The sequence below is a fragment of the Chionomys nivalis genome, chromosome 13 (genome assembly GCF_950005125.1).
Source record: "Chionomys nivalis chromosome 13, mChiNiv1.1, whole genome shotgun sequence".
NCBI lineage: Eukaryota > Metazoa > Chordata > Mammalia > Rodentia > Cricetidae > Chionomys > Chionomys nivalis.
In genome coordinates, this window is record NC_080098.1 from 25,892,775 (window position 1) to 25,907,813 (window position 15,039).

Sequence of the window (15,039 nt, forward strand, 5' to 3'; positions counted from 1 at the left end):
GGTGATAGGAAAAAAAAAAGATAGGGGCAAGGTTCCAAGGCAAGCCCTTGGTGGCCTATCCAGTGCATCCATCATGGTCCTCAGGATCAGGTCAGTATCCTAGAGCGTATCAGCTTTAACACATTAGCATTTAGGAGGAACGTTTTAGCTAGATGCCCTCACAACCCAGAAATATCCATTAAAGAACAGCCATGTCCTACAGAACTCTGCCAAGTATTAGTTTTCCTTGTCTTGAGTGTAACTTTTGTGTCGGATCTTATTCCTTCAAGATGTTCTCTAGTTATGGTGAGTTGGCTTAATTTTCATGTTGTGTATTTTATCCAAGTCCATCTCCCTAAAGTTAGCAGTCCATTAGTGAACCTATTTAATATAACAACTGATCTGCCAGCCTGTATGATGATACAGGAGCATCACCAACTGTGAGTCTGGTGTGTACCCTGTATATTCCATGAGGGGAAAAAAAGCAAACTTCTTTCAAACCAAACCTAAGGTTACCTCTGAGCCTCTTGGAACAGGAATTCCCCGCTCACTCTCCTGTGATTTACAGTGTCGTATCTGTGTCCCCTTTGCTCAGCATTTTCCTGTTTACCCATTTCTCTTTCTGACACCACTATGAGATACAACAAGCATTGACTATATGGACTCTAAAGGAGGAATGAGTCCAAAATAAGGGTTAGCCTCTCAGGTTAGTCTTTGCACAAAAGTGACAGCCAGGTGGTTCAGTTGCCAAATCTAGCTGGTTTTAGCAGGCAGCTTAGGAGTTAGAGGCCTCGGGGTATTCTGAGTAGCATGGTCTTCTCAAAACCATGACACCCAGGTGTCGTATTCTCCATCATTTAGAAAGAATGAGAAATAAATTGAGAACATAGAAGTAGCAATCATGGGCCCTCTGGTGGCTTAAATATGGACAGACTGCATTTTAAGCACTTTCCACCTCTAGATATCATTCTTACTTTTGGTTGATTTTTTTTTCAGATAAAAAGGAAGGTGAAAGATTGTTAATTAATCAGATTGTTTAGCCTTAACCCTTTCCCTCCACACATTTTCTTGTCCAGGGGTTTTTGTTGAGCTTAGTCCCAGATGTCCAAAGGCTGCTTCTATGGAACTCAAGTAAATCAGCTCCCGGAGAGTTTCAAAGTTGTGGCCTCAGTCAGCTTCTTTTCCAGGCTGCTAGCCTTGGCATCTACACCAGGCAGTATAGTCTCTTTCCCACACTCCAATCCATGACTTCAAAGTTAAAACCCCTATAAACTTTGGGCTTCTATCACTGCTGCTGGCTGAGTAAGAGAGGGGAGTGAAATATTCCTTCCCATTCGTTCTCCTTGGAGGAAGTCTAGGACCAGGACAGGAGGGGCATCTGATCTGAAAAGGTCAGAGAATGACATTTCAAGGTCCTTGACATCATTTTAAGTGGTCTCATCCAGGCTGCATGGCGTCTGTTATCTGCCATTCTCCTTAATGCTGTGACCCCAGGGTGGCCTTTACCACAGTTTTGCACAGAGAGCTATGGGACCCTGTTCTTGTTCAGAGGGAATGGGAAGAATATAGTATTTCTTTGAACAATTAAGCTGACTGCCCAGTATCTTCTATGTATTGTCACTGTAGAATGAGTTTCTGAATTGTTTTCTTATCTCATGACTTTTATTTATTTGTCTTTCTGTGTGTGTGTGTGTAAGTTTGAGTGCACATGCCCACAGAAACCAGAAGAGAACATCAGATCCCTTGGAGCTGAACTTAGAGCTATTTTGAGTCTTCAGCAAAAGCAGCAAGTGCTTTGAACTAAGCCTTCTCTCCAGCCCCTCCATTGTATGTTTTTTAAGACAGGCTCTCTTAGTAAATCTGGACCTCTGCGATGTGGCTAGATTGACTAGCTAGCACACCCCAGGGATCTTACCATCTCTTCCTTCCCAGTGCTGAGATTACTGTCACACACAACTGCACCTAGTTTTCTCAGGGATGCCCTGGATCTGGACTCTGGTCCTTGTGTTTGTATGAACAATTTGTTAATGAGCCATCCCCAGACAAGGTTTCCTTTATGGCACTCACAGCCAATAGCTGGAATATATAATTTAAAGAATGTACACATAGGTGCCAAGCATTTGGATATATCTCCTCATCGTTTGCTGACAGAACTCTACACAACTAAACTAAGGTTTGATAGTTCTATTACCTGCATACCTTAATAGGTTAAAGAGAGCTGAAAAGCAAGGCAAGATCAGTGGCGTTTATCAGGCAGGTAGAATCTTTTCATTATTTCCACCTTTTGATTTTAAACCTCCCTTTATAGAGTGTTCTTATTGCCGTAGTTAATACTCAGTTTTAAATTGCTGACTTAATGTGTCGTGGATATACATCTGCATTAGTAAAGATGTAGAGTGCCTCTAAGCCCAATTTATACTATAATTCTTTCTTCCTTTTTATTAATTTTGTTGTGACAGTTTCACACCTGCATGTAATATATTGTGATTCCTCTCTCCCCCTCCCACCTCTTCGTACCTCCCCCTGTCTCTATCAATGACTCACTCTATGTTTTAGTCCCTATTCAAAAGTCAGGACTTTTGGGTGTGTAGCCATGTTCAGGGCCACCTGTGTGACCCCTGGTTTGGAGCTATCCATAGGAGCCTGCTGTGGTCATCAGTGAGAGGTAGGGCCACCCCGAGGCTTTCTTCCATCCCTGCCTGACTATGGAGGGGCCAGTTCTTACACAGACCCAGTGCAACTATCCACAGCTACTGGAAATGGTTGCAATGGCTGTACTTTGCCCAGAAGGTCATTTTGGAGTTCTTTTCCCTGTCTTCCGCCACAGCATTCCCTGGACCATAGAAAGGATAGTTTAAAATGCTTGTTTGAGAATGAGCACTCATCTGGGCTTATTCTTAGCATCGTGAACAGCCATGAGTCTCCGCATTCACCACTCTTTACCGAAAAGAATGGCTTCTCCCATTAAAGCTGGGGATAGCGCTTGTCTATGGGTAGAAAAATACATATTTAAAAGGCAACAAGACAGTGTGTCTATTTAGCCAAACAACAGTATTCAGCTCCCAGTTTCCAGCACACATGACTCAGCACTTACATTCTATTAAAATTCTACACACTGGGAGCTCCATTTCTAGGAAAGATGAGAATGTTCACAGATGTCCCATCACTGCCTAAAATGTTTTCCCAATATCCAGTGCTTCCCCTCCATAGCCTCACACTTCAGAATGTCAGTCGTTTTGGGGATAGTCACATGCCTTCATTGTGCCTACATAAGGGAGTGTAGTACATCATAGGTGGGTAAGAACTTCTGGAAAGGATATTTCCTCCAGGTCTAGAGAGGATTGCTAACAGAAGGAGTTGGAACAGGGAAGGAGAGAAGTAGACATGATGTAAATACAGTATGTGCACATGAAATTCTCAAAAAAATTAAAATTAAAAAGAGAGGATGCCATGTTATGCTTTTATAGACAATCATTGCTCCAATGTGGGTCTCTGTCTCTATCTCCATCCATCGCCAGATGAAGGTTCTATGGTGATATGCAAGATATTCATCAGAGTGGCTGACAATCATATACAGAAGAACTCATCATTCTTTTTCAGTTTAGAGTCGCCTCCTTGTACAGATGCTTTGTGAACGTTGACTGACAGCGATGCTGGAGGAAAATGCCAGTGTCCCACATGCTAATACGCGCAAGTTGCATTTTTAAGCACTTCCCATCTTTAGATCTTGGGTCTGATTTCTAAGATTTATTCTTCTGAGCTAAAAAGCAAATTGAAGGGTCTCTAATCAATGATATTGGTTAGTGTTAATGAATTAGCCTGCAACTAGAGCATCGTTCAGTTGTTAGTTCCCATTCTGCATCCCAGAGATGAAAGGTTAGCTTCCCTGTCAAATTCAGTCAAGCAGGTTCTTGGGAGAGAGATTGAAGGGTGATCTCTGTCGCATCTGCTCCAGGTGATCCAGCTTGAAATCCACACTGTGGAGTATATACTCTCCTGCACTTTGCACCAACACCCGCAGAACTGACTCCCTTTTAAATGTAGGGTTGAGTTCAGTTTGTTACCACTGACTCTTAGCATCGCCTCCCTCCTGGTTTCACCAATTTTCAGTTATTTCTGCTGGAATATGAACCCTGGCTTGGGAAATAGGAAGGGCAAGTTACAGTTACGCTCAGCCACACAATCCCGTGGCATCTACATAAACAAGCCAGCTTGTAATAGCAAGGAAGACGGCAGAGACATAGGCTAACAGAGTGGTCTTTGGAGTGAGTTTTTGTGCCCTTCTTCCTATAGAGAATTTAGCCACCACTTGGAGGATATCACTATAATATGGCACCTGTGGTGTAGATAGAGCAAGATGCAGTGGAACGGGGAGAAAACAGTCCTGGTGTGAGTACCTCTTGTCTGAGGATTGGCTGTGTGTTTTCATGATGGAATTTGCTTCTAGGCATAGGATTCCTTACACAGTTTTTAGAAACCCAATTTGATAATGATGCATTTCTTCTGGAAGGTGTCTGTAAGATGTTGGTTCTTGAAAGTCGGATTTTATTTGTTTGTGTGTTGAGATCAGGCCTTGCTATAGAGCTCTGGTCAGCCTGGTATTCATTCTTTTGGGACTTTAATGTGGCATTTCCTCCTTATGGCTAAGATGTCTATGAGAAATCTGTTGTCATCTTACAATGATTCCCTAATGTGTAACTTGGCACTTTTTTTTTTCCTGTTTTAGAATCTGTCTTTCTTGTACATAGGTTGACTACACTGTGCCCTTTTGTGGTCATTCGAGCCTCCTCAACCTGAATGTCCATATTTTTCTTAAGATTTCAGTTGTTTATGACTATTTTGTAATGAATTAGATTTTCTGTGCCCCCCCCCCCCCATTGACTATTAGTTCATTTAGTGGCGTCTCCTAAGGCTCAGCTGTTTCTTTGCCCTCTTTCCTTCTGTGTCTGAATGTGTTATCTCAAAAGAATTCTCTTCAGGTTGGGAGTTCTACCTGCCTAGTTGCTGAGGCTCCCACCTGCATGCGTTGCTGTTTTACTTAGTTCTTCAGCTCCAGGATTTCTGTTTGTTTTCCTAATCTTCATCATTTGGCTGAATTAGTCATTTTAGTAGGAGCTGTTCTTCTAATGTCATTGAATTGTCTGTCTGTATTCTCTGTATCCCATGTGGCTTCCATGGGACCATTCTTTTGAATTCAGGCATTTTGTTCACCTGTTGCTTGCTATTGGGTTCCTCCAAAGGCATCATGTAGACTTGACATTTTCATATTTTGTATGTATCCATATTGATATTTATTGTACATCTGGCAGATCCTTTAGTGTGTCAATAGTTTTGGAGGGTAACTTCTGTAACTTTAGAGATGATTGATTGCCATATGACACTGACTCGGCTTTCATTTGAATATAGTGTCATCTCATGATTTCATCAGCAATAAACAATGGTTTAGGGCGTGGTACATGTGGCACTAGTGTTCTAGCCTGGCCGTTTTTATAACTATATGGCAATGGGAAATTTTAAGTGGCCCAGGTAGATATAGCCCGTGTGTCAGTGTGTGATTGTCTCTTTCTGTATGTGTCTGTCTGTCTATACACACATACATCTGCAAAATTACACTTTATAGTTGACATTTCCCTCTTTGGTGTCTTATCACCTGTTCTGTGATATCAGACCTTACAAAGTAGGAAGAAAACTTTTACTTTTTAATATCTAGCCATTTTATGGTGCTCAGGTTAGCATAGAAGGACCTAGCCTCGAAGGAAGAAACTTCTGGGACCTCCTACCTGTTCCATTGCACACCACCAGCAGAGGCTTAGGAACTTCAGAGGAGCTAAAATAGTCTCAGCAAAAGTGATTTTGTTGGGGCTGGAGAGATGGCTCAGCTCAGGGGTAAAGCACTGGCTATGCACGCTGATGACCTGAGTTTGTATCCTCCGAACCTGCATAAAAACCAGAGACAATAGTGTGCATTTGTTTGTAATCCCAGCACACTCCTGTGAGCAGCTGAGGGACAGAGACAGAATTCCAGACCAGCTAGCCTGGCAGAGATACCCTGTCTCAAACATGGTAGAGGGTAAGGACCAAGACCCAAGGGTTTCCTCTGACTTCCATCTATATCCATCCCTGTACACTCCCCCTCTTCTCTCATGTGTATGTACGTGCGCACACACACACACATACACACATTTTATTAACACATACATTCAGCGGTCTCCATGTTAATTGTTACCTGTGATAATATGTTCCCAAATTCAAAACATAAGAACCCTTCTTTACACATTTAACTCCCGGACAAAGTTTGACGTGACAAGGACAGCCACCAAGTATATCCTACTTCTCTAACATGGCCTTATCTTCCGGCAGGACATCGATGGTCAGGCACTCCTCCTGCTGACTCTCCCGACCGTGCAGGAGTGCATGGAGCTGAAGCTGGGACCTGCTATCAAGTTATGCCATCAGATCGAGAGAGTGAAAGTGGCTTTCTATGCGCAGTATGCCAACTAACTCGGCTTCCCCGGGGTGGTGCCTGATTCTGATGATGCTGTGTTTGTGAAGGTTTCCAGGACCGATACCTTGATTTCCTGGGCTTTGTGAAATGGCACATTCGTTGAGGATCTCCAGAAAGCCAGAACCCCAGGACCTCCTCGAAGCACCAGCCTGTTTGATAGTTCTGTTTCTGAAGCACACAGAAGGACGACAGCAGCAGTTCCTGGGATGGAGCGGAAGTTCTGAGACAGAACTTCCCCCATTCTTGACTCATTTCTTGATCTCTGTGTTTCATTTTTCTCCCATCTAAGCTAGGCAGCTTCCTGTAAGCCAAGTTTCCTTACACTGAGGTCCAGGTTCTCGGAAACCAAGAAGGACCGGGTGCCTCCAAGCAGAATCCCTGGCTCGCTGGCAGTTTTGCCTGACTCACTCTCAGGCTCTTTCGTAGCCCCACATATGCAAACTACTGTGGTCTGGAGCCACCTGCTTCCCATTTGACCTCACTGACAGCTAGCTCCTTCTCTAACACAACTGTGGACTCTGTTTCCAGATGCTGGTCTAAAACAATGAGCCAAGCTCCGCCCTCTGTCGCAGGTGCCTTCTCACCAGGATGGCTGCTTACAGTAGACAGCTGCTGTGTAAGCAGAGCCTAGAACATTGGCAATGGCAAGCACTTGCCACAGTCCCCTGCAGTACCATAACTTCAGTGTCCCAAGATCACTGTGACCAGTTGGGAGGAGGCCAGTTTGGGGAAACATCAAATTCTGTATTGAAGGAAAAGCTTTCAGAGGGCAAGCCTAGGAAGAGAGTTGGGGGAAGGTTTTGTGAACTAGGTATAGCCACTTAAAAATGTTAAAGCTGGTCACTGCAAACAAGCCCTTCTGCACCTCTCTCCTGCCAGTTTGGCTCGCCACACTTGAATCAAGCACGAGGAAGCAGTAAGGCCTAGCCTAATATAGCAGAGCAAATACGGGGCCTGAACTCAGTTGGTTTCCATCCTAACTTTGCTAACGACCAATGTCATGTCCTTGGGTAACCCACCCCCCGGACTCAAACTCCCAATGAAGGAAAAGTTAGGACACTTAGTGGTGAGGCACTGAGTGTACCCTCCCCCAGCCTTCTCCTCATTCTTGCTAGAGAGGAACCCAGGTGGGCCAAAATGAGAAAAGGAACTGGGCCACAGAATTTAATCTTACGGTTCCTACATTTCACTCTCTGAGGTTGCTTATGAAATCTCACCATATCATTTATAGAATAATCAGCAGTTATAAAATTTGGCTGATTATTTTTCTATCCAGTACTTCAGCTGTGTTTTCTCATGAGTGGTTCAGCATGTGTTTGCAGACCCAAAGGGACTGAAGTACATCATGGCATGGAGGTCATCTCCCCATCCTTTTAAAAGGAAGGAAACCAAACTTTTACTCTGTTCACGAGTGGATGTTCGTTTGGGAAGCTTAACTTGACACCTATGTGGATTTTACTGTTTTTCTCTGTGGTTTTCCATGTTCTGTCATATTCTGTTGACTTTTTTTTTTTTGACTAGAGTCTCAACTGTCCTAGAACACGGTGTGACAGGCTGATAGCCGCATGTGTTTTGGCAACATTTTAAGGCGTGGTCATCCGTCAGGCTTTGAGGTCTGTGGTTGCTTATGCTCGCCGTCCTCCACATTGAGCAATGGCTGCTGATGGAACCAGAAATCTAACTATTTGTGGTTGAGACTCTTCCTTAAAGCTGGTTTTCCATTGTCATGCTACAGACCACTGGTGGATGCATATGCCCAGGGACAAGTGATGGTTTATTGTGTTGTTTGTGGTGCAGTAAGGATACCCCATGCTGGTGCCTGCATGTTGGTACGCAGTTGTTGAATTTCTCTCTCCTAAGCTACGTGCTGAATCTTCCTCAGTCAGCCTGTCTTCTCGGCCATATGCTTTTGGCCATAGGTGCTCAGTCTACCGGTTCGAAAGGGTCTCTATTTCAAGATGGTGTGGCATCTCTCCTGTGCTGACTCCTTCTTGGTCCTTCACTGTGGCCTTCTCAAGATGAGCCATTTCGGTTGCATCTGAAACCAGGGTGTGGCTGTGGCATTGCTAGAACAGGATGCACTTTGAGAACAAATGTCGCTTTCTTATGGCATTTCCAGTAATAACTTGGGGAGGAGGTGTTGCTTCCGAACATGGAGATTTTTCTAGAGGTCTGCTGAGCCCACAGAAAGAACCAGAAGAACGTTACAGAAAACCCAGTCAGGATACGACGGTCATCGGTCAGAAATCCTTCTTCCTGTGGAACCAGATGTCCCAGCCTGTCCTCATCCTTCAGCCTCGCTCTTTGTCTTCACCTTTGGCAAGGAAGAGATGACAGGAACCATACCCGAAGGGTGCCCAGCTAGGAGCCACCCTCATCATAGTGACTGTCAGTGTTCAGTCGGCCCAGCCCTCCAGTAGACTTGAGAAGTATTTGAGAACTGAAGGGGGTGATTTCCTCTTAGAGGTCTCAGGGTCTTCAAGAGCTTTGGTCCAGGATGGTGTGCTCATCATGCGGATGACAATTTTGTTACTGGATTGTAAAGAGGGTTTTTTTTTTCTCTCTAGACTTGCCTCTCCTCTTCTTCTGTCTTAAACACGTGGCAGATTCCCAAGGAGCAGTTTGCTCTAGATCCCTGTTACTTTGGCAGAAAAAGAAATGGAACTTATACACATATTCCACAGCCTGTACACCAAAAGTATTCTTCTCTAAATACCATCAAGTGATGCCCTCCCCCCAATCCTTCCTGGAATGTATCATTTTATTCTCTCTCTGATTATCTTCTGGGACCAGAGTCCTCTTCTTCATGTCCCCACACCATGATCACAGGACACCATTCACTGCCTCCTGTAGCCAGCCAAGCAGGCACCCTACAGTCTATGCCAGGCAGTTGAGGAATGGAAATGACACCTCAAATAATGACAGTCCATCATTTATTCCCACTCTGAAGTTTAGGGAGTTTATTTTAGCCCTTAGCTTCCTGAGTGCATTTGTACTGTATTGTAAAAAAAATCCTGCCCACAAAATAAGCATACCCCGATCAAAGCAGAGTGTACCGGCATCACGTATCTTTGCTACCCAACAATGGTGTCTTTTACCACAGCATCCAACCTGGAGCTCACAGAACTGGTCTGTCACTTTTAAAATTAGATGCCTTTGATCAGAATCTGACTCACAGTGTTTGAGCTCTATAGTTATTTGAGTCCCTAGACCTTATTTGATCATATTCAAAAAATCATTTTCTGTGTTTGCTTTGATTTGGTCCTCAATAAATTAAAGTGATCCACGCTCTAACACTGCCATATCTGACCTTTTCTGCCATCATTACACGGTTCCTTTTGATCAGACTTTTGAAGATAGGTCTCTCCTAATCTATCTCAGAGTTTTGAGTGTTCTCTGAGACAAATACTGGGCTTGTCTTCTATCTTACACCAACACCCCTTCCTAAAAGTTGTTGCTTAGTTTTGGAAGCACTCGGGGGTTTCATACTTATTTTGTATAACACCCATTTATATTTATTTCTGTATATAGAAATAGAACAGAAAAGTAGTAGATCTTCGTTGTGGTTCGACATTGCTGCTTTTGGGTTAGGATAGTGAATATAGGTTCCAGTTCCTCTCTCTTCTGTCTTTGGAGAGCTGTGATTGAGTGTGCAATTATTTGGAAGGAGAAAATGTAAATTAAGATATCTGTAGTGTTTATGGAAAAAGTCTCTGGGGACATCAACTGCTTGTGTCTCTTTGGTGCAATAATTAAATAGCAAGAGAAGCTGAAATGACAACCATACAATCTAGTGACTCTCTTACTTGCTCATGATTCCTTTCTGTTCGCAAATTCTCTGAAAATTACTCTCTTTAACTGGGTTAACTTTTTAAGTTGCTTAATTCTCATAGTTTTTAAAACTAGGGTGGCTTAGAGGTATCCAAAACATGCTATTACAAAACGAAATTATCGTATTTGTGAACCATTTAATTGACTGAAAAATCGTAATTGCGGTCCTGCCTGGTCTCCTTGGGTTTTTAGCTTTTTAAAGCCTTTGTGGTTTAAACGATAATAATGACTTAGTTTTCTGAGCTAAAGACTTCCTCGTTCCGTTCTCTTTTGATAGCTAGGACTCAGCACCAGTGAGGATGCGGGTCATGTCCCAGAGCCAAGGCAGAGCAGTGCTTTGGTAAGGACAAAGAGGAACGAATGCTGAAGAAGGAAAAGTCTAGAACAATCTTTTGCTAATAAGTACATTATGATGAAAACTGCTGGGAAGGGTTTTTTTTTGTTTTTGAATAATAAAAAAAGGTAAACATCGTACCTGTCCTTCAGAATGCAAGCTGACACGACCTGTGTAAGCAGTCACTAGTGGCGGGAGCCCTTTATCGTTCATGTTCTACTTAAGAAAGTTTGTGCTGAAATTTGATTCATATCTTGGTATGTTTTGGTGCATAAAAGAGAAAAAAATAAGTGTCTTTACTTTTGAAATTTAAAGGACAAAGGGCATGCTCTCTCAGTTTGTTGTAAGATTGTATTCTGTATATATGTTTCCATGTACATAAATGAAAATATATATCAGAGTTATATTTTAATTTTTATTCTAAATGAAAAAACCCTTTTTACTTGAAAACATGGTAAGCCACATTGTTAATAAAGTCAAAATAAATTCTATAGTGGTCTTGGTGTTTATGTCTCAAAGGTTATTAAATATATGTTTGGGGCTTGTCTGAGGGTTATTTTCTTCTCAAGTCTTTGTTTCATTTATAGCATCTACCATTACATTGGTTAGAACCATAGATGGCCAATTCACCTCATTTTATGGTTTCTTGCTCAAGCAACGTCTATATAGTCTAGTTTCATTCTTATTGCTTTGATAAAACACTAACCAAAAGCAACTTAAAGAATGACTTGTTTGGCTTACACTCCCAGGTCACACAGTTCATCATTAAGGGAAATCTGGGCAGGAATGAAGAAAACAAAGCAGAAATTGGTTCTCTGTCGTAGGCTCATGCTTACGTAAGCTAGCTCCCTTATACAACCCAGGACCACCTCCCAAGATCTGGGGAAAGGACTCAGTTGTTAAAGTTCATGCCTTGTAATCGTGATGACCCAAGTTACGTATTTAGAACTCAGGTGAACATACCTGGAGTGATAATGTGCACTTGTCATTCCAGCTCTGTGGAGGTGGGGACATGTGGCTCCCAGGGCTCATGGACCAATGATTCTAGCCTGACTGGTGAGCTTCAGTTCAGTGAGAAACCCTGCTTCATAGAAGGTGGACATCCTGGCCATGATTCCAGAGATTATTACCTGACCTTCACACAAGTACATACATGAGCAGATACACATGAACGTGCACACACAGACACATGAAAGTTGTGCTGTTTATTTTCATAGCGTTCCTGGCCTTCCCAATTTCAGCCGTCTTTCATGATACTTTGGGAGAAAGATGGCTTTATTCCTATAGGAGCCTCAATTAAATAACCATATCGATACATCTTATGACTTGTTGTCACAACTAAGTCTCGAGTATTCAGGGAAGAAGAGAACAACAGTCTGTGGCAGTGGTACCACACACCTGATTTCTGCGTGGAAGAGAATCCCCTTCCTTGTCTGTCATGACTGACACAACCCAGGGGAGTTGAGAAGATAAAAGAGGGTAAGAGCCCTGGGTGACGGAGCTGGAGAAAGGAGCCATTTCTCCTTTTATCTAATAGTGAGCTCACTTTAGATTTGCTTTTGGTCCTGCTGACATTCAAAATCTGCATATAGAAAATTGTATTCTATTTTAATTATGGATGCTTTTGTAAAAAAAATTTATTGATGACACAGGTTTATACTTTGCAATTCAAACTGCCTTCATACTCAATATCCTCCTGCCTCAGCTTTTCTACATAGGTGTGTGCTATGATGCCTGGCTCACATGAGGGAGTTTTTACTTGTTTGTTTATGACTTATTTAAATACAAACCTTTAACAAAAAAGGCAGAGGCCACACAATAAGAAATATCATTTGTTTTCCCCCAGCATACCAGCAGCTGAGGATTGTGCAGCTGGATACTCACAGCCATCATATTTCTACTTATACTTGAAAACAGAAGTTGAAACACTGACTAGATGAAAAGTAAAATCTGAAACTTTCAAATCTCCAAATTGAATAAATCAGAGCAAAAAAATTTCCATGTTGTCATAAGAACCCTATTTTTACTTTTTTCTTCTACTCAGCCAGACTGTGTAGAACTTTCAGTTCACTAGACGTTATTTCTACTTTGTTCTCAGGTTTGTGGTACAACTGTTTTAAGTCTGAGAAAGCACAATGCTTACTAGAGATTCAAAGAATGATATTTTTTAAATGCTAATTGTATGACCATAACCTTGGATGATTACATATGGTAACCAGAAAGGTGGAAATACTACCTGAGCTACAAACAGTTAACAGAATCATTTCTTGAAGACATGTTTATGACATTGGCTCAGGCATGGGTCACAGCACATCTCTGTGAATGTAGTTCAGTTATATCAAAGTTTTGGTTAGTGTTGTTTGTAGATGATATGTTCAGTTATATCAAAGTTTTGGTTAGTGTTGTTTGTAGATGATATGTCCAAATGATAAATCATGGAAATAATTAAAAGGAAGGTTTGCTTTGTCACTCTAATGACAGCTCAACACACAATGACCATGCTTTCTCACTTAACCTCAAGATTTGTTCTGTGTTTAAACTGGCTTCTTTGCTGTGAAGTTTTGGAATAATAAATATACTATAGTGATACATATGTTATATAAGCATATACAGAAACATAAATGTATATATACAATTAAGTTTCTCTATATTATATATAGGTGAATATGTATATGTATATATGTATTACATATCATGGGTGTGGGTGTATATATGTATGTGGTGTGTGGGTGCGTGTATGAGGTGTGATGGTATGCTGAGAGAACTCAAGACAAAGACATAATACAGCTATTACGTATTTCACTGGTTTCAAATATTCTATCACTTTCCAGTTATATAACACAAAACTTCAGTTTTCTATGAAATGTAAAGAGTTATACACCTTTACATGGATAATAGGATTAGACACGAGATAAATTGCTGTGTTGTTCTTAGCCTAGAGTAGGTACCTCGAATTCTCACCTCGATGGATCAATTCCTGGGTTTTTGACCATTTACCCATTGCAATATCCTGGCCCCCTTGGGCGTGGCTGCATTCATACTCTTCTTGTAAGTACTACCAACTAGATAGGAAGACATAAAAGAAATAGTAATGCCACAATGTCTTGGCAGTATTGATGCTGAAGTCAGAAGCCAGGAATAGTTGGTATAGTAGAGATGCCATGTAGTTAGGACTGGGGCAACTCCAGCCTCCTTTTAACAATACAGTTCAGAGAGACGTTGATTGTCATGACATCTGAATTTGCCACAATGTGACGGCATCCTGCCGACTGGAACTGGTTTATAAGCATATCAGCAAACTGCATCAAGTCGGAGACAGTAGGTAACTCCCATCAATATTTAGAGACATGTTACACGGCTAAAGATTTTAGAAGTCAGTGGATTGTTCCAAAAGCTCCCCTCCAAAGACAAGATTTAGTTTCTACATTGTGCTCAAATCTAAGGCACAACACATGACTGACCAAGGATAGCCTTGAACTTCTGACCCTCCTGCATCCACCCATGGAGAGCCAGGATTATAAGCATGTGCCATCATACCCAAATGATGAGTTTTAATTACTATCCTGAAAGTTGATTCCTACTATTCAGTGTCTTCTCTTACATGGTGATTGGTGAGTATCTTGAAACCTTGTACTTCTCAGCAGATGTGAGTTGAATATCAGAGTTCGCTATATCCCAAGTACAGAGATTGGTCATAGTGTGAGTTATTCATGAATTTCTTCATGTTTACTCAACACCAGCTTGTGTTGTTTAGGTAGATACAGATACTGCTATTACTTCATCTCCCAACACTCCCAAGTCTCCTAGCCTAGCACAAGATCATTGTCAGGTCCACAATAACAACGACCATGCTGGCATTTGGAACCCTCATGACTGACAGATCAAAGCTTCAGTTCCATACGATGTAAGGGGGTGTTTCAGGGGACAGAACTTGGCAATGTTTAAGGAGTAACCCCATAGCTTTCATTAATGACATAAAGTTGTATTAACAAATCCCTCCTCAAGGACAGTCATCCCCAGTAGGACTGCTCTGTCCAGTTTGTCCAGAAACAATGCGCAAACTCCCACATTCTGTTAGACTCGTGCCCAAACCTACAATGCACCGTTTTCATTCAGTTCCCAACCTTCTGTGACTAACTTTGCAGCTTGAAATTGCTTCCTCCCCTCAGCTTAGAAACTTTTCTTTTGGGTCTCTTTTCCAGGAAATTCAAACAAAATGTAGGCATTGAAATGCAGCTATTATCATAGTCATGCAATATGAAAACAATTAAATAATATTCTGGCCATAATGCAGCCAACCTGGGAACTCACCAACTTTCTGTAATTGGGACACTCAGAGTACAAGTCCTTTTGAAATTAAGACTAGGGTTAAAGGTGAGAAATTTTAAAG

At 41.9% G+C, this 15,039-nt stretch overlaps 1 protein-coding gene across 1 annotated transcript in view; it reads left to right on the plus strand.

Annotated features, from left to right (window-relative positions):
• Nucleotides 1-11,105, plus strand: part of Sfmbt2 (Scm like with four mbt domains 2) — a 181,748-nt gene extending 170,643 nt beyond the window's left edge. The window contains exon 21 of the mRNA XM_057787878.1: nt 6,340-11,105. Within this exon, the coding sequence (XP_057643861.1) occupies nt 6,340-6,480 (141 nt within the window). The 3' untranslated portion in view covers nt 6,481-11,105. The remainder of the gene's footprint in view (nt 1-6,339) is intronic.
• The last annotated feature ends 3,934 nt before the right edge of the window (nt 11,106-15,039 follow it).